At 39.2% G+C, this 18,921-nt stretch overlaps 1 protein-coding gene across 2 annotated transcripts in view; it reads left to right on the top strand.

The window, feature by feature from the left end:
- cdh13 (cadherin 13, H-cadherin (heart)) overlaps positions 1–18,921 on the top strand; it is a 425,435-nt gene that overhangs the window by 392,428 nt on the left and 14,086 nt on the right. For both annotated transcript variants that reach the window (XM_041996695.1, XM_041996696.1), the window contains exons 13-14: positions 10,479–10,712; positions 14,882–15,100. In XM_041996695.1, coding sequence (XP_041852629.1) covers positions 10,479–10,712; positions 14,882–15,100 — 453 coding nt within the window. The remainder of the gene's footprint in view (positions 1–10,478; positions 10,713–14,881; positions 15,101–18,921) is intronic.

Here is an 18,921-nt window from a genome sequence, read left to right as displayed (position 1 = left end):
TAATGTTAATGAATATTACATGAAATATGATTGTAAACACGTCGGATTACAGCCCGAGGCTAATTTTCAAACGATGTTATAACAAGACTTAAAATCCTCCTCATCACTAAACACACACCGAGCTGATGTCTCAGCTTTAGTTTGTTTGACTTTATGAAGCTAAAAGTGAAAAAAGAAGCATCATGTTGCCTGGAAACAAGACTTTGCCTTTAGAGAAAATAAATGAAAGAAAAGAAAACAAATCCACACATCAAGTGTGCATCGCTTTATTTTCCCTCAGATAAAAACACTTTGGAGCATGATGACATTTCCACTGACAGAAAGTCAGACAGGAAGTCACCACAATAAACTCTGCAGACATTTGGCTAAATATGCAGACACATTTATGACAGCTGTGGTAAAATACTGAGATCTGTTTTCAAAATACTTCATAAAATGCTTTTTAACTCCCCTTTCAAAGTTTTCTTCCTTGTTTAACCAGCAGTTTTATGTCGTCTCTTAGCAGTCGTGCTTTCTGGACGGAGCAAAATTAAAATTTCAAACAGTTTTAATTATTACTTTGCTTACTAGAAAGAATCATCTTAAATTGTCCACAGTACTAAAACTGGTTGGTTATTTGTGATCTGCTGAACAGTTTGCTGCTGACGTCAGCTCGAACTGCTTCCCAGGCATTTTTATTATTTAAGACTTACTTTGACGGAGACAATTAAGCTCAATCTCTTCTGCTAATTAGTGTAATTCCTGCTCTGAAACCAATTTATTAGAATTGATCCCCACTTGTGTAAAGTTAATTTTAGCTGTAGACTGATTCGTTTTTCAGCCAACACATAATTTGTTATCTCATTTGGACAAAAAGCAGTTGTCATCTGAGCAAAGATGCTTCACTTACATTTAATTCAAAACTTCCATGATAAAAAAAACACGAGACAGAGAGAGAAGAGAAACTTACTGCTGAGTAAAATTACACTCCTACGTAGCCAATCAAAGACAATCAAAGGTACTGAATCACATTAAGTTTAATAATGTTATTTATCTCTACTTGTTTATTTTCCAGGCCTGTTATTTTTCAGTCTGTATATGTTATCATCTATAGATTACTAGGACATTTTATATTGTTATTCATATTTTGATTGAATGAGTCAGAAACACACATTTCAGCCAGAAAATTACATACAACTACTTCACCTGCATGAACAGCACCATCTGCGGGTCACATGTTTAATGCTAGTTAGTGTGTGTAATCAACATTATGCATGCTGTCAATTTACCTGCAACACAACCAGACTTTTGGCAGCTGAGGTTTTACTAACTTTAAATTTGAGCTTATTTAAAGCACTGTTTTAAGTTTCCATTTTAAGTATGTAAGTTCAGTATCACAGAGCCACTAGCATGCTGCTGCACCGTTTCACTTTGATGGATTTTTAAGCTTCTGCCTGCTTAAAAAACAATTTCTTTAATTCTCTAATAAAAAAACCAAAGACAAACAAATCTTCAATAAAAAGAGGATCACAAGAAGCTCGATAACCACAGTCAAGCCGCTCTGCATTTTAAGTGAACTGGCCTCTGAATGGAAATATCAGCAGTATAAAAGCTGTTTCTGCTCTGTAAACAAAAACCTAAAACATCTGACTTTTGAGTGCAATGTGAAGGTGTTTAATTAGCTGTTAGTCCTGCATCAACTCTGCAGCAGTCCTGGGTTTTTTACTGGCTCTGGTGGGAACACACATCCCAGGTGCATACATTAATGATCATAGAGGATGCTGCTGTCGGTGCGGCAAACATGGCCGCAGCTCATATTCTGCTAACATATTTACCAACCTTAGTGTCTCACATGGAGGCGCTGAAACCAACAGCTACAACTTGGGACAAAAAGCAAATATTTTTTTCTTTTTCTTAGACCTGTGTAGAAACCAGTAATGTAATCTATGCCATTAATGTAATAACTTAAAAAATAATGTAAAAAAAATGTAAATTACCTGATAATGTAATTATTGTATGCATAATGTGATATGTTATTAAGCTAATGATTGGTTATTGTCCTAGCATGAGAAATTCCTCTTGAAAGTGTAATAACCGCAGCTGATGATGTAATAATGTATAAATAAGAGCATTTCTCACAAATAGGTTTTTTTAGGAGTCTGATCATCAAAAATACACAATTACATTAATATTAGCAAGTTATTATATTGTTTGTGTCACTTCATTATTTGTTGCTACAAAGCTTCTGTAAGCAATGAAAAAAAATCAGCTTGTTTTACCAGACTTTACGACATTAAAGAAACAATATCTTTGGTTTAAGAACAATAAAATTAACAATATTCATTGTAAATAGAGCAATTACTATAACAAATAATTGGGAAATCCAGTTCATAAACATTTTTATCCTCTTTTTGATCTTGTTTTTATTTAGGTATCCTGTCTGTGCTTTTTGTGTTCGTCGATCTCAGAAGTTTGCGTAAAGTTTCAAACATCTGATAAACAGGAGCTCTGCTGGCACTGTTCAACCCCACAGAAACAATAAAGACTTTTTCATGAATGTTAAAAAAATAATAATGGCTCACAAATCATGCTTCAATTTCTAAACAATTGCACACTTAGAAATCAAAGTGTAGGACCAGATTAGTCCCTCCAGCTGTACCCTAGTCAAGTACAAACGTTACCATGGACATGGAGACTTTTTTTGTACCTTGGTGTCTTCACCTGTTTAAATAACAAACCTATAGTGACAAAAATTTACCTTTATCTATTGGGACAAAAAATATCAACCAGTGGAAACTGCCATCCAGTCCACATGGAACAGCAGTTATCCCCATGTACATATTTTGAGCTGTGAGGGAGAAAGAGGGAGGACCTGGAGGAAACCCGTAGAGAGAACATGCCAACTCCAGGCAGAACGGCTGCAGCCAAGTTTCAAGTCAGGAGCTTTTTTGCTGATGCAGTTCTAACAGTCACACCACTGTACTGCCAGCACTTATATATCAAGCGTTTTGTTTATATCTCGAGGCTATTAAACATACAGATTTTTTCCCCTTGGCTGTCAGTGATGATTTTGCACCTTTAAAAGTGACCAAAGATCCACAATAATGACCTGAAGGGCCATTTCTGTGTCTGATGGGGAACATTTCTATGGGAGCTGCACTTTCTGAGTACAGAGATGAAAGTGTTTGTGTGTGTGTGCAGCTCACGACCTTTGAATTTGGACTGTCTCTCTCACTGCTGTCAGCCTGCTTAGATGTCCTGCTCAGCACTTCCTTCCCAGACAATGAATGAAAGATGAACGTAGCTGACAGCTCGAAGTCAATGTCGACGAGGAAGTGCATTAAAGTGGAAAACCACTGATGGTCACCATGAGCTGACTCACAAGGCCTCAATCCAGCTACCTCTCGACAGTTACGCTCTGCCAGTGAAAGACGCCTAGTGCTTCCACCACAACGTGGCACCACATCAGTAGCTAGACTTTTTTCCTCTGCTGTTGCCCGGTGGTGGAACGATCTACCAAACTTTGTCCAATCTGCAGAATCCTTATCTACTTTTAAGAGCAAACTAAAGACTTAGCTGTTTAAGGAGCATTTCCACACTTAGATTAACTCGTCTACTGAAGGAATGAGCTGGCTCAACTCAGCACGGAATAAGCTGCGTGCCCTTACACCCAACATGATGTTGTGTGATGAAATTGTGATCTTATATTTAAACAACAGACTATTATAGAAAAGGAATTTTTAAAAAAAAAGAAAAAAAAAGCCCTGCCTCTAGCACTACAGGATCAAACTGGGTCCAACTGGACTCCCAGCAGTCTGACTATCACTTAATTATGACATCCCTCCTGTTTGATTTCTGCTTGTGTTCTTACTCCCAGAAGTCACGAAGAAAAACACCTGCTAAATGACTGTAGAATAGAATAGAATAGAATAGAATCCAGCCACCCTGCACCCCCATCCAGATATAGCCAGTTTCGTCTCCATAGAAACCGAGATGTTGGTGGCTGAATACTGTACCTCAGACTTCAGAGACCAGTGGGGGATGTCACCATGGCTACATTTACTTACAAGAACTCTGAAACTCTGAAACTAATATATGGGAGTAATAAATGATAATGGCCATTAAATGAGCTGATAAGATTTAAATCATGTGGAAAAACTAATGTCCTTTGGCATGATAACAAGTTCCTGATTCTTTAATGTCACAACTTTACTTTTATGTTCTTTGTTGTTCCTAATATGCAAGACGTGGACTTCCACATTGTAGCTGTAAAGATTCATAAATTGCTTGCCTCCTACAGAAACTCAGAGTGTTAATCAGAACTTTTGTGACAAAGTGATGTGAAGTAGAGGCCAGCAGACAAGCTCCATTGATGCTGAGGCAGGCTGATAATGACACAGGAATGATGCAATGGAGATAAGAGGGAGTGGGAGAGAAGAGGTGCAGAGAAATAGAGTGATTGGTGAGAGGAGTATTCATTTAGGAAGACAAACAGCTTCATTTAAAGTTAGCCAAGCACAGAGACGCCCTGCACACTGCAGATGGGTTGAAATTTGCATCTTTTCACAGACAGGAGATCCAAGCCCCATCCTCACTCTCTTGGTCTCACGTCCCCTTTGATAATGGATTATCTAGGGTCTCGCCCGAAGAGCTTCTGTCTTTGATTTGCTTCTGAACGCATTTTCTGTCTGCTTTTACTGAAGTAATTCTTCTTTATTCTTGATATGCTGCTGATATTGTCACACCCATATTTATCTACTCTATATAAGGACTATATTTCTGTCATTCTTTCACTGCATACAGAAAAACAACTGAAAGGAGAGATGGTAGTCATTTCACGATTATTAAACAGCAGAAACTCTACCATTACATTTGATTTCTCCTTATCTCTCACAATCAGGATCTACTGATGGTTTTACAGCTGAAAATCAAATTAAAGTTTGGAACTTGGCAAACAGATCATGATGATTATCTGCTTAGGCACTCACAAGTTGTTGATGTGATTTCTGAGCACCATAGTAAATCTATCTCAGGTGGAAAGGGCTGAAGTTGCAGGTAAAACCCAAATTCACAATAAGCTGGGAAAATATGAATAAAACACAGAATGTCATCATTTGCAACTATCTCAAACTAACATGTCATTTACAATAGAAAATAGAAAACAAATTAAAGTGTAAGATAGTTTACATGTACAATTTTAGCTCATCTTAAATTCCATGACAGCTCCATGTTTAAAGAAAATGAGGACAGAGTCCTGTTTACCTGTAGCATCTGCCTTCTTTAACAGAAATCTATGAACATCTGGAAAGTAGGAGGACAAGTTGTACCATTCTTGTCTGATACAGCTGATTAATATTTGTGGGTCTTCTTGTCAAGATGCAGTATGTTCTCAGAGATGATCAGAAGTATAAACTACAGGCCAGTCCAGCACCTGGACTCTTTTAATAAGATGCCATGTTGTTATCCCAGATACAGTATGAGCTTAAGTATTCTCTTACTGAAATATGCAATGCGTTTCCTCAAGAATACATCATCTGGGTGGGAGAATATGTCGTTATAAAACTTGTATGTACCCTTTAACATTAATGGTGCCTTGCCAGATCTGCAAGCTGCCATTTCCACTGACCCTAATGCACCCCGATACCATAAGGGACAGTATTGAACTCAGAGCTGACAAGCTGGATGATCGATGCAGCATCTATGGTTACCAAAAGAATTTCAAATTTAATTAATCTGAGAAAAACAAAATTCCACTTTCCTTCAAACCATCTTAAATTAGCATTGGCCCAGAAAGGGATCTTTTGGATCCTTTTCATATATGACATCTTTTTTACATGATAAAGCTTTAACTTGCATCACAGGGGCGGAGCCAGAGGGGTACCACTGCAGGTGATTGACAGGTCACTGGAGAAGGAGAACAGAATCTACACACGTCTTTCCAGACATGTGTAGATCACCAGTGTCACTACATCAGTTTGAGAAAGAATTTAGAGTAGTTTCCTAATTATTCATCCTTTAAATATAATGACATGTGGCTGCAGATTTCTAGAAGGTATTTTGTCCCTGTGCAGGTACAACTGCTAATGTTATGTAAGGCTATTAGCCTGATGTCAGCATGAAGCTACGAAGCAGTGCTAATATAGTTCTATGCTAGCACTAGATTAGTTTTAAGATATTGTAGGGATTTCAGAATCATGATTTCAGGTTTCAGTGAGTGTATTTAGGGACTACACATCAATTCAGTTCATTAAGATTTCACAGTGGAGCTGAAAATAAATTATAAAGCTCCTCAGTGAGAACCTCTGTATCCATGTTACTTAGCGCTGACCAAGCTAGCGCTACATGATTTAGTTTCATGTAAACAGGAGGCTAGCAAGGCTGCTAGTTGGTTTTAAAGTAGCTATAGCATGAAAATGTGGAGAAATAGATCATGTAACCAGTCTGATTTAGTAGAGGAAGATATAAGAATGTAGAGAACAGGAATTTTTCTGACATTTTAGTAAAGAGGAAGGACACAGATCAGGTGGAGACAGACCCCAAACCCAGTATCTGCAGCCCCAAAGCTCTCAATGTGGAGCTAGCCAAACCAGGATCCAGATGTTGTCACTGGGAGTATTAAGTACATGCTGTCATCAACAGTATTTTTGCTCATGTACAGTAAGAGCATTTTAGTTTTGTTAGTGACCCAGTAAATGTGTTAATGGGAATGTAGGGATGTGTCTATGTGCATGGTTACATGTCTTTATAGGTCTAAAAATGGGCTAGGATTACAGCCATTATTCCAGGGAATCAGCACCTACAGATGCCTGAATGGTTTCACTACTCTGAACATACGGTGCCGTTATGGATTTACACAAACAGTAAAATTAGAGCTTGGATACTTGCCTCCATCACCCTGCCAGGAGGATTTAGCTGCCTGGACGTTATTTAATGTTGCTGCTAGGAGGTTGCATGTGCAGCCTCAGAATTGAGACTTAAGCATTTTCAGAGGATATATATGATCAGGTATGGTTGACTTCTGTGTCACTTAGCCTAGAGATCTTTTTCTTTTATGAAGTTCTTCCAGCAGTCATCATGCATGAAAACTTACATTAAAGCAGGGATGCCCAAGGCCAGTCCTTGAGCTCTACTATCCTTCAACTTTTAAATACATCCCTTCTCAATGAAATGACTGAATTCCCTCGTGCACATGTCATTCAGCTCTGCAGAGGCTTGGATACAAGCCATTTATTTGTTTCAGGTGTGTTGAAGAAGAGATGCATCCAACGTTGCAGGATTGTAGCTCTTGAGGACCAGATTTGGGCACGCTGGCTTTAAAGGGGGTTCAGTGTTTACACCAGTACTATACAACATCTAAATAAAAGAGGCGTTTTGTTAACCACCTGCACATATTTAAACATAACACGAAGTGATCAGTCCAGACTTTGATTATAGATCCAGTTCTAGAAATATGTTTCTAAAAATCAGAAATGATACATTATTATCAGGGCTGTCAAAAATAACGTGTTAATGGCCGTAACTAATTTATTTAATTAATTGTGTTAATATCTTTAATGCAGTTAACGCATGCGTGGTGTGACAAGCCCTATACATCCGTCATTTCTCTGTTAAGACGGCAGGACGTGGAGAGGCAAGATGGAAAAGATGAGCCACACCTGCACTTTTTCCACGTTCGTTTTTAAACTTATCCTGCACCAACATGGCTGCTCTACAGGATCTCAGCTCGTCTCTGTTTGTGCAGCAGCTGCTTCCTTCCTCTCCTCTCAGGCTGTTCCATGAATCATGATGGCTATCTGTGATCAGCTGATCAGCTTTTCTGTCTGGTTGCGTTTGTTTATGGTTGAGCTGAGAAGGAGGAAACTAGCAGTTAATGGTTCACACCGTCACATAGTCACCCCAAAGTCTTGTTGTTGGCAGGACCTTCTGCAACACAGTAGCTGGCTGGTGGTAGACAAGGTTTATTCTATGCAGGGGCGAGTCTAGAAAAGTTCTGATGGGGGGTCAGGCAGGAGCACTGACCAGGAAAAGGGGGGCACAAATGAGACCTTTTTTAGGTCTAGATTTTATGAAAAATTGAACTGATTATTACAACAAAAGTGATCATGTAATGTAAAACAAAAGTGAATAAAAACTAGTAAAACAAGCAGCCAATGATGTATTTTATTAGCAGGTGTTTGGGTGAAGCTGCTGTAGGACTTTTATCACTGCTGCACAAACACTCACACTTCAGTGGCAAAAGGAAAAAGCTGTTTTTATCCAGATCATCAGTTTTATCAGAGTTTCTTCATCGGCGTTGGCTGTTTAACTTCAGTCATCACATCTGCTGCTTTTAGGACAGAAATTATCACCATGGAGACGGTTGGTGAGATGATGATATATGAATTCTGAATTATGATCTAGAACACGGTAGAGATGATGCAGAACAACATATAGAAGTACATTACATGCTGCATTTACTGACCCTTGGACATCTGACGTTTACCCAAGAGAAGGTCAGTTAACAGTAAATATTTGTAGCATTGGCTTGTTCTGGTGATACGATGCAGTAAAAACGGGCAGATTTCAGGCAGAGTCACAAATGGTGATTAATCATAATTAATTTGAAGCTATGATTAATTTGATTAAAAATTTTAATCATTTAACAGCCCTAATTATTATATCTAAATGATAAAAGTTTTGCACAAGCACAGCCATGAACAAACACATTTATTACGGAATGACGAACATGTTAGGTATCGGTGTTTGTTTATTTAAAAGCAAACTTAACATATTCAGGATTATTCCCTTACTGCTGGAAGTTATCCACAGTGTATGGATGGTATGGTGCCCCTGATGGATTAACAAAGTACAAACCACAGCCAGTGTGTTATTAACCATCTCTCCATGTTTCTCTGTGCGTCATTGGCCTCTAAGTAAAACAGTACATGAACTAAGCCGTCATGCAGACCAAATCCTAGGTTAGAATATGCTTTAAAATGATTGTAAATAAAAATCAAGCACTGTTGTTAAATCACATTTACATCAGCAGACTGAGACACCCTCAGTGTAGGAAGGAGCTACCGCAGGTCCTTCATTCCCACTGCTGTCAGACTGTACAACTTATCTGTATAGTCATAATACTGTGTAATATTTATTTATATTTTACTGTGCAATACCCCCATTATCAATGTCAATATTCTTCATATGCCACCATCACCATGTAAATATGTATATAGTCTGTGAAGTTGTTGTTATATTCTATATATATATATATAGTATATATATATATATATATCTTTTATATTTATAATGGTACATATTTTTGCTTTTCTTAGACTTTTTCTTGTAAATAATTTATATTGCACCTTCTTGCTGTGATGCATGTTCACCTTATTCTGTCTTTCTGCACTTTATTCTATAACAAGAGCTGCTGTAACAAGTGAATTTCTCCACTGTGAGATAATAAAGTCTAATCTAATCTAATCTAATCTAATCTAATCTATATACTCTGAGAAGCATGGTGTGAAATGATAACTGCTTTATGGAACCAATATGCACAAAAATAGGAATGTAGCCTCATATTAACACAGCTGTGTTTCCAGTCATTATAAGTTATCATGTCGTATGGCCGGGAAGAAGCATCCTTTATTAATTTCTTCTCTGAACTCAAGGCTCCTCTTGTGCTAAATCTGTAGGCGCTGTCACTGTAAGCCACAGATACATATGTAGTGATGGATGGGAACATTATTTTATTCACATTCTGGTTAAAATAAAAACATGGGGCTCTTGCTCAACCTTCCTGTAATAGATTTACCTCGTCAAATTTTATCATCATGTTTTAATTTGAATGTATACCAGTCATTTTTCCTCTGACTTCATCTAATCAGTTCAGGCCTGAAAGGTTTCCTGCTCGCTGTGGGCTGCTTTCTTTAGCAGCACTGTAAAAACCCAGGTTGGATTTCATTCCAGCACCACTTGACATTTATTGCAGATATATCTGGACTTGTTTTTCTCCCCTCTCTGCCCTAAATTCTGTGCAAATAAACCAGTCAAAAGTTTAGACACACTTACTCGCTTACAAATGAATGTGTAAGAGCCCAAACTTTTGCTGCATGATGTATTTTTACCTTGTAAAGGTGCAGGAGGCTTATTTTCCAATTATAGATCTTGTCTTTAGGTGTTAATTGCTAACTGACCTCTGGAGCTGTTTTAGGATGCCATGTGGGTGTTTTTTTGTTTTTTTTATATAAACTCTAATCTTGGAGAAGCAGGGAGCCATAATAAAGAAGATGTTTGTTTTAACCTAGCATCCCTCAATAAGGTGTAATCTCATCCAAACACAGAAGACGACCGAGTGCCAAGTCAGAATGCTCTGCTGCAGCAACACAAATGGCTAGGATTCATGCACATTCAGCACAGAAAGGGCACATGGTTTGATATTGTTTGGGTTAAATTAGGTCAGCTGTGAAGCAGGGCTCTTACTAAGTTTTGTCCCTTTCTTTTTTTTGTTTTGTTTCCAGGCACCCCTCCAGCCACAGGCACGGGCACATTGATCATTAAACTGGAAGACTACAATGACAACGCCCCCTACGTGGTGCCGTCGGTAGCACAAGTGTGTGAGGATGCGCATGATATGAATGTGGCCATAGTTGGAGGATGGGACAAAGACCTCCCGCCTAATGCTGCTCCATTTAAGATAGAACTAGGAAAACAGCCTGGCCTGGACAAAACATGGAAAGTTACCAGAGTGAACTGTGAGTATTTGATCTAAACTTACTAGTGTTCAGCATGATGATGGAGTTCTATAACATGCTTTCAGTGTTAAAAGAAGTCAGACGTTTTAGGAATCAACACATCTTTTAACACCGCAAGAGGCCTAAATCCCCAAATGCCTGTTTGCTCACCAGCGATCACCTCAACAGACCACACAAGAAACACAGCAGTGTGTTTGCCGCATTCTCTTCCCTGTTATTACGCTGCTTTTATCCTCACCACAAGCCTAAAGCCTGCTCTGGTAGAGCTGTCCAGAAAGATCCCTGGGATATGTCTGAATAAATATAAATGAAGACAAGTGAGGAAAAGGTTGGAGAAAACTGCCAAAGCTCTGCAGCCAATTTCATAGCAAGAATATTCAAGAGTTAATTAATCTGAGTTGTGTTGATACGAGGCCACGCGTTGCAGCTGCAGGTTTACAAACAGCTTCTCTGGTGAGGATGAAGAGAAAAATGAAACAATGCTGGAAGACGGAAGCAACACACAAACAACCAAGACATTAAATCAGAGCTGCATGACAGAAAGCGCTGTGTGTGTGTGTGTGTGTGTGTGTCTGAGCGACAGAATAGAGGTAAACCTACCCTGAGGTGTTTGCTGTGACTGACAGCAGGAGAGGGAGGTACAGACAGTCCTCAATCACCTCCCCTGGAAGAGACAGATATGGCCAGCAGAGAAAGAGCCCAGTGCCAGTGATATGGACCGGCACTACTCTCATCTCAGCTGCGTGTTTGTGCATTTCAGTGGATGTGTCTCGATCCAGAAGGTCTGCTGTGTCCTGAAATACAGCAAGGATAATTTTACTTGCTGTGGTTTGTGGTTTATTTTTCTGACTTCCAAAAATGCAATTACACCTCATTTACAGCTGCAAGTAGTCAGAGGCATTCAGGGAGTTTTATTCTCCGGCCAAGGCTCGTCGTGTTTGAACATTAGCAGACTTTAAAAAGGTTATTATCAGATGTTGTCCTTCCAATAACTACGCCTCAGATAGGAGAAACTGCCCTCCTGTTTCTGTCACACCTTGAATCCATTGGAGCAAAGGGTGTTGTAGTCATGGTGTGTTTGTGCATGCGGCACATGCACAAGCTTCACATTGTCTAAGCATTGTACCTCACAAGTACCATAATCCCTTGTTTAACTTCCCTCTCTTGGCTGTTTTCTTTTTTCTGCATTTCAGCCTTTATGTTCCCATCTAAGATATCAACGAAACACTGTGGTTGGAGGTGGTTTTGCAGTTTTAGAATAGAATAAGCCCAAAGTTACTTAATTTAAGGCTATAACCAGACTGAAACCAGGAAGTCAAAACCAATCAATCTCAAGTGAAATTTTACACTTAATGAATTCACTTTTTGCTGCTTAAACCTAAACCTTAAAGAAATAATAATTCAAAACATTATGGTCAGCCATGACTCAGCAGTTATCGTCCACGTTATCTGTGGACTATCCCCAGCATGCTGCAGTGTTCTTTAGCATGGCATTAAGAGTACAGCTCTTCTGAATCCAATCCTAACTTGTTAGCTTGGAATGTCCGGTTAGTTTAAAGAGGCGTAAATGTGAAATAGAAATCTGATGTGCAGCCAAGAAGAAATCTGTGGTCCAGCTAGAAACGCTGGTCTGTGTTTGCGTCATGTGAACCAGATGCAGAAGGGACTTTAACTTATGTGGCGGAAACAGAAGTTGCATTTTTTTGACCAACAGATGAGTAAGTTTTCATGTTCGCTGTTTCTCTCCTGCAGTAATTCTTGATGCAGCACCAACTCAGGCGAGGACTTTTGCATTTTTCAAAAGGTTTGTTGGTTTTAAGCACAGTGTGAAAGCAAAGAGTGGCGATGGTACCAAGTCTAACAGACGGTGAGGTCTGACCTAAATCCCACATTGCACCCAACATAACGATTGGTAATCACAAACAAATGCACTGCACACTGTCTATAGAGTGCATTTATACAAGAGGAAGCACTCTAAGACATTGTAAAATGCTTCTAATGCACTCTTTAGGGACAGCGGTGGCTCAGGAGAGGCTGCTTGCAGCCTGAAGATTGCTTGTATGATCTCCAGCTTTCAAGCCAATCTACATGCCAAAGGTTCCTTGGGAAGATACTGAATCTGGAATTAGTTCAGAGGTGAAGACTGGCCCATAACAACATAAATATGGGAGTCATAACAACTAGTAGTGGGGTGATTATTTTTGAAGCATATACAAAGTTTATAATCCATCTTAAATAATTCACCTGGATCTGCCCAACTTTTGTCATGAGGAACCACAAAGTCCAAATGTTTCTGTGCAGTGGGATAATCTATGCTGGTTCCAGGTGAATAAAGATGTGGTATATTTAGCATTTTTAAGTATGGTAAGGTTTTTCACCCCTTACAGACCGGGGGCAGTGTGATGATTGGCTAGTATAACTAAATGTGTGTCACTATCCTCTCACATGCTATAGGCAATGAATCTGCTACATTATGAAATAAGTGTTTTTTCTAACTTGAATTAATTTGATAATTGTGTCGTTGCCTCGTGTTCTGTTTTGACAGAAATGAACAAAATAAATTGTACCATGACAGGCAGAGAGATAAGACATGACCTTCAGAACCAATTAAATCCAAAATAAAAACCCCTTGTTCTCACCAAAAGGCTTTAAGTTCTGTAACTTAATCAAAATGAAGCAACGTGCCTCTCCCTGTGCAGGAGTCACAGATTTACACAAGCTAAAAGTTAGCTCTCTGAATAAATGGAGTACAAAGCTGGTGAGCCTCATACTTCCATAGTGTTCAGCATAACTCCATTCAGCATTTAAAGAAAGGATTGTTTGCAGTGAGTTTATTTGGTGTCAACATCATCTGAAACAAAGAGCTTTGTTTGAGGTGTGATCACTGTGTGCAGAGCTGCAGCGAGCCCAGAGGACAGGCACGAATCAGGAACTTAGCCTTCATCTGCACAACTTCAGGATATTATTTCTGCACAAGAAAGTGTTAGTACCATTTAGGGTTGCATGTGATTGGCTTTGTAGAGCAGGTTTTTAGCTCAGTCGGTGGGAAGAGGTCAAAGTTTTTTATCTCAAGCTCTTTTTTTTAAATAGCAGAAAAAAGTAGGCAATTAATTTTGGTTTTGCATTGTTTAGAGGAATGAAAATGGATTTACTTTTGGAGTTCTGAACATTTTTTTTAATTTATAAATGTATGAAAAGTATTCTTGGTCAAGCTTTTGGTCATTGAAGACATTGTAAATCTACTTAACATTATACTACAGTCCTGAGTGAAAGTTTGCATATCACCAGTGATATTGTGTATTGTATATGATATAATTCCTCCCTCCTTGTGATGTTGTGATTTAAATGTTTTACAACCACCATAATCAATAAAACATCAAATGAGAGCTTATTCCAACTGTTGGAAACTATTCCAAAATGATCTAAAGCTTAGTCTTTGTCTTTATTAATCTTTATTATCTATCTTCATTGTCATGTAGCAGTGCAGTATTGGACAACAAAAGTATAAGGTGCAGGTTTTTTAGTGTCAATAGGAAGGTATAAAAAGAAAAGAAAATACAGCCTGGGGAGAAAAAAAGAAGAGACATAACTGTATATGAATGTGTGCACACATCTTAGGGCTATTGCAATCTGTATGTACGGAAAGTTTAAGGCTTCCACACAATTAACTGATGATACATCCTGATTTATTTGTTTAAGATGAAAGCTGCCTGATCGCACGGAGGCAAATGTGCTAGTCATCTTTTGTAATGTTAAGCAGAAGCTTTGTTTACAAAAATCTCCATCTCATTCTCCAGTCTGACGTTTTTAGAAAGCAGCGAGTCAGAGTATTAGATCTGATTTAACAGTTAACTGATTTTTATTTTTTTATTTTTTAGCTCGCATTTGGATGATATAGGTTTTTCTTATTAGATACCATGCCATAAGTGTCCTTTAGCATGTAGGCAGTAACCCAAGCCAGCAGGGAGAATGTGCAGCTTTGTGCATGTGACACCTTTCGGCATGCAGTAAACTGGCTCGGGTGTTTTCTCTCGCCTCTTTACATTTAAAACTGTGATGCAACCAAAAGTAAGACTCTTATGCAACGTAAGCAGTGCCAATTTTCAAAAACATGCCATTACCATTCATGAAACGAGTTCACCTCCTTTCTCTTTCTCTCTTCCCTTTAGCCACACACTCCCAAATCATGCTTCTGCACAGTCTGAAGAAAGCCAACTATCAGCTCCCGTTGCTCATCACTGATTCAGGGGTCCCCCCTTTGTCCAACAACACAGAGGTCAAAGTTCAGGTGTGCATCTGCAAGAAGCACAGGAAGTTCTGCAGTGGAGCTCACTCCCACCGCACCAGCCTTCTCATGCTGCTCGCAACCCTCCCGATCGTCTTACTCTGTAAGTACTATCACGTTAACCTGACACAGTAACAGAAAAGTTACGTTTAATCTTGCTTTTGTTATTTAAAAGCAAAATAAGTCACTGTAAGAATAAAAAATAACAGTAACGTCTCCTGGTTCCTTGCATTCCAGCAGGAGACTCAAAATGCTGAAGTTTATCTCGCGCACCCAAGGCTGTTCCCAGGAAGCCAAACTTGAATTTACTCTGAATATCTCATTTAAGCCAAGTAGCAGCATGAAAACTTCAGGCTCCTCCATGCACAACACACACATGGCTGAGGACAGCCGACAGCTAGTTTTGTGGGAGGAAAATCATTTGCATCTCTAAGACATCTGGATCTTTTTCTCTCGTCTGGATATATTCTATACATTTCATAGTCAGACCCACTGCATGCCGCAGGCTTTGTACAGTGGAGTGGAGCGGTGGTAGTGAATGGAAGGATGGAGACGTTGAGGAATGAGACTAGCTTTGAAACATGAAAGGAAAAGTGAGAGGGAATGTTTCACTTTAGGCCTAAAAGATGATGAAGTGTTAATTATTCCATCTTTGTTCTGCTAATTTGTGTTTGACTGTTGAATTTATCAACTGCGGATCATCAAACAAACCCCAGTCATGTTTCTTTTTGCCTTTCAGCTCTCCTTCCTCTTGTTTTCTTGTTCTATTTAACTTAACATCTTTTTTTCTCCCATTCTCTTTTTGGTCTATTTCCTGACTGGCATCCTTCAGCTTTACCTTCTCTGTACTACCCGTTTCCTTCTTCGGTTTTCTCTCCACACTTCTCGTTATCTCTTGTTCTCCTGGTGTCAGTGGATCATATCTTCCAACATGACCCACTGATCTCCCTCTGAGTAAAAATCAATCTATCCATTGATGCATATATGATCCCTGTCATAGGACTGTACTGCATATAGAAAGATTGTCTGAAGCTTTGCCTTGAAGAACTCATCTTGTAATGATTCAGTTTTTACACTTTATTTGCAACTAACTGAATTCACACAGGATACAAAGAATGAACTTAAGCTGACAATGCTAGCTAGCAGCAGCATAAGCCCACTGCACCTCAGATCATTAGCTTCAGTGTCACACCATCACGTCAAGCATGGGAGGATGCTACGTCAGCTTTCACAGAGGAGTAGCCACCTTGCAGAAAGTTTTATAGCAGGGATCCTGGGAATTTCCCAGCTGGAACAGATTGTTCATGCTTTTCTTTTAGAAAATCACCTGCGGTTTCCATGGTAGCAGTCACATATGTCTGAATTGGGAGCTTTATAATTGGCACACTTACCAAGGTGACGCTAACAGCCTTCTTCACAGATAAGGCAGCATTCATTACTCTAGTGTAACAGTTGCATTTATTAACCAAATAGTGGCTTCACAGGGCAGATGCATGGTCTACTGTTCCTGCATCCATTCATTTATACTGGACCATGTTTGTCCAGTACAACACAGGTGAGGAGCAAAGTGAACTTCACAAAGCTGGGGGTTAGAGATTAGAGGACAGCAGGAAAAGATCTGTGTGTGTTTGTGTGTTATTAACCGGGAAAAGAAGCGTAGGACTTCTCCACACTCAGGCACAGACATGGCATCCATGGCAGGTGCCGAGAGACGTGACTCCTGCTCCAGCTCCTCACAGAGACCTGCGCTGGGGGACTGATAGAGGGGACTGCTCGCTGCAGTGTATCGTCAGATAGTCTGACCGAGAGGCAGAGAGGATCCTGTTTCAATTCCCTTATCTTTAGGCTGAACTCTGACCCTGCAAGAGAGAGAAGGATGGGAGGGAAAATGGAAAGAGCCAGAGGGAAAAGTATAGGAAAAGGAAATGAGACAATACAGGTGCAGGGATTAATCTCTGGTTTTCTTTCTTTCTACATTGTAGACTATGCACATGCAGTATGAATAGTCTTAAAGTGCACTCCTCTTTATTTCTTGCCATCATCTTGCACCTGTATTTGCTCTAAAATAAAGCAATTGACATACAATGAGAGCATTTACAAACATTATTTCTACTACAGAGGGGAATTTATTTTTAAAAATGCAGTGAAAACTTACATTTTTATTTAATTGTTATGAAGCTTTATTTAAAAGACACAAACAAATAAATGGTCTGTGGTGTCTTCACAGAGCAGTCCTTTATTTTTAGAAAAAAAATAAAAATGTGATGTCAAAGACACTCAACCCAGTTAGTGTTACTTCAGCATCATATGACAGCCGAAGATATTAATCGCTGCAGAGTTATTTTTGCTCACTCTTGCTGATTTAGAGTCACAGAAATAACAGTCCGTGGTCTGTTTCTTCTCTCCCTGATGCACCGTGCTGTTTATTATCAGTAGGAGATAGATGTGGATAGCAGGCTGGCCAGTCAAGCTCACACAGTCTTCCGGTCTTTGTTGGAAGTCATGCGAATGAGGTCTGGCATTGTCCTGCTGAAATAAATAAATACCTCTCAGGACCACAAGTCACCTTGATGGTGTCAAATATTTTTTCCAAAATTCCAGTAACCACTTGTGCATAAGTGTGTAAACTACACATCATTCTCACTGATCCTCCCCATACTCAGATGCTGGCTTCTGCAACCTTCCCTTTTTTCCATCTTGAGCATGTAGAACCATTTTTCTTTTTCAAAAACAGCTGAAATGAGTCCACTGTCCTTCTGTCCATTTGAGATTAGCTCGTGTCCATTGACCTCAGCTATGTTCCCTCACAGGGTTGATAAATGGCTTCCTCCTTGTGTAATACAGTTTCAGGTTACATTTCTAGATGCAGTGGCAGCTTATATTGATCACATAAGTGTGACAGTTTGTCATTCAGTGACAGCTGAAGACTTGAAGGAGAAGGACAAGAAGATTGGGGATATTTTTCACTGCTGTGTACAGGAGATGCTAAAATAGTTCTTTACTTTTCTGTTTGAGAAAAGTTGCTTTCATTTTTAAAGAATACATGTTTGGTCAGGGATCAGCGAGTCCGGTCCTTGATATCTGCTGTCCTGCAGGTTTTGGATGTTTCCCTCCTTCAACACACCAATTAAAATTAAATGGATCTCCAAACACTTGTTGTCAAGTTCTGCACAGGCATGTTGATTAGCTATTAGCCGGAATCAGGTGAGTGGAAGCAGAACCCAAATGTGCAGGATAACAGACCTCCAGGACTAGATTTGTTGGCCCCTGCCTTTGGTGGATGTTCCTTTTATAACCAATCCTGACACCCTCACCAATCAGTTAATCTACTGATTATCCAGAAGAGTTAGTGTGCTCCTGTGTATTTGATTTTCAGCAATAATCCACCTCTACAACAAAGTTTATGCTTATTGACCAACTCCATCACCTGGAGTTTAGGTATCTGTCGAGGCAGAGTGCCGATCCAATACCTGAATAATCTTTTAAGTGATCTATTAAATTCACTATTTAAATTATATTTATTATAGACTTCGATGCATGATATTGTTGTTACTGTCATTCAGTGGCCTAGCATAGGTTAAGGTATAAAACATTGATTGATTGATTGAGTCTTTGAGTACAAACAAGATAAAAAAGATATAAAAGTACAAGCCATTGCAAGCACAACATAAAATAAACTAAAGAAAAACACAATGCTCAAAAGGAGTAGGCTGAAGCAAAATGCTTATAAATGCCTACCCCCTATACAACCTATTAAATTTTTAACCACTGTTTACACATAGTCGCTGCACCACATACAAATTCCAAGACACTATACACTCAGCACGCATATGAAACATGAAATCAACAATTGCCACAGAAAGAACTTCTATTAAGTGAAATCTTGGAGTTGGACTTACAGTGCAAGTTTTCCACGTTGGACAA

Source organism: Melanotaenia boesemani, chromosome 10 (genome assembly GCF_017639745.1).
Source record: "Melanotaenia boesemani isolate fMelBoe1 chromosome 10, fMelBoe1.pri, whole genome shotgun sequence".
NCBI classification, from domain to species: domain Eukaryota; kingdom Metazoa; phylum Chordata; class Actinopteri; order Atheriniformes; family Melanotaeniidae; genus Melanotaenia; species Melanotaenia boesemani.
Note: the sequence above shows the minus strand (reverse complement) of the source record. Positions and strands in the feature narration are given on the sequence as shown.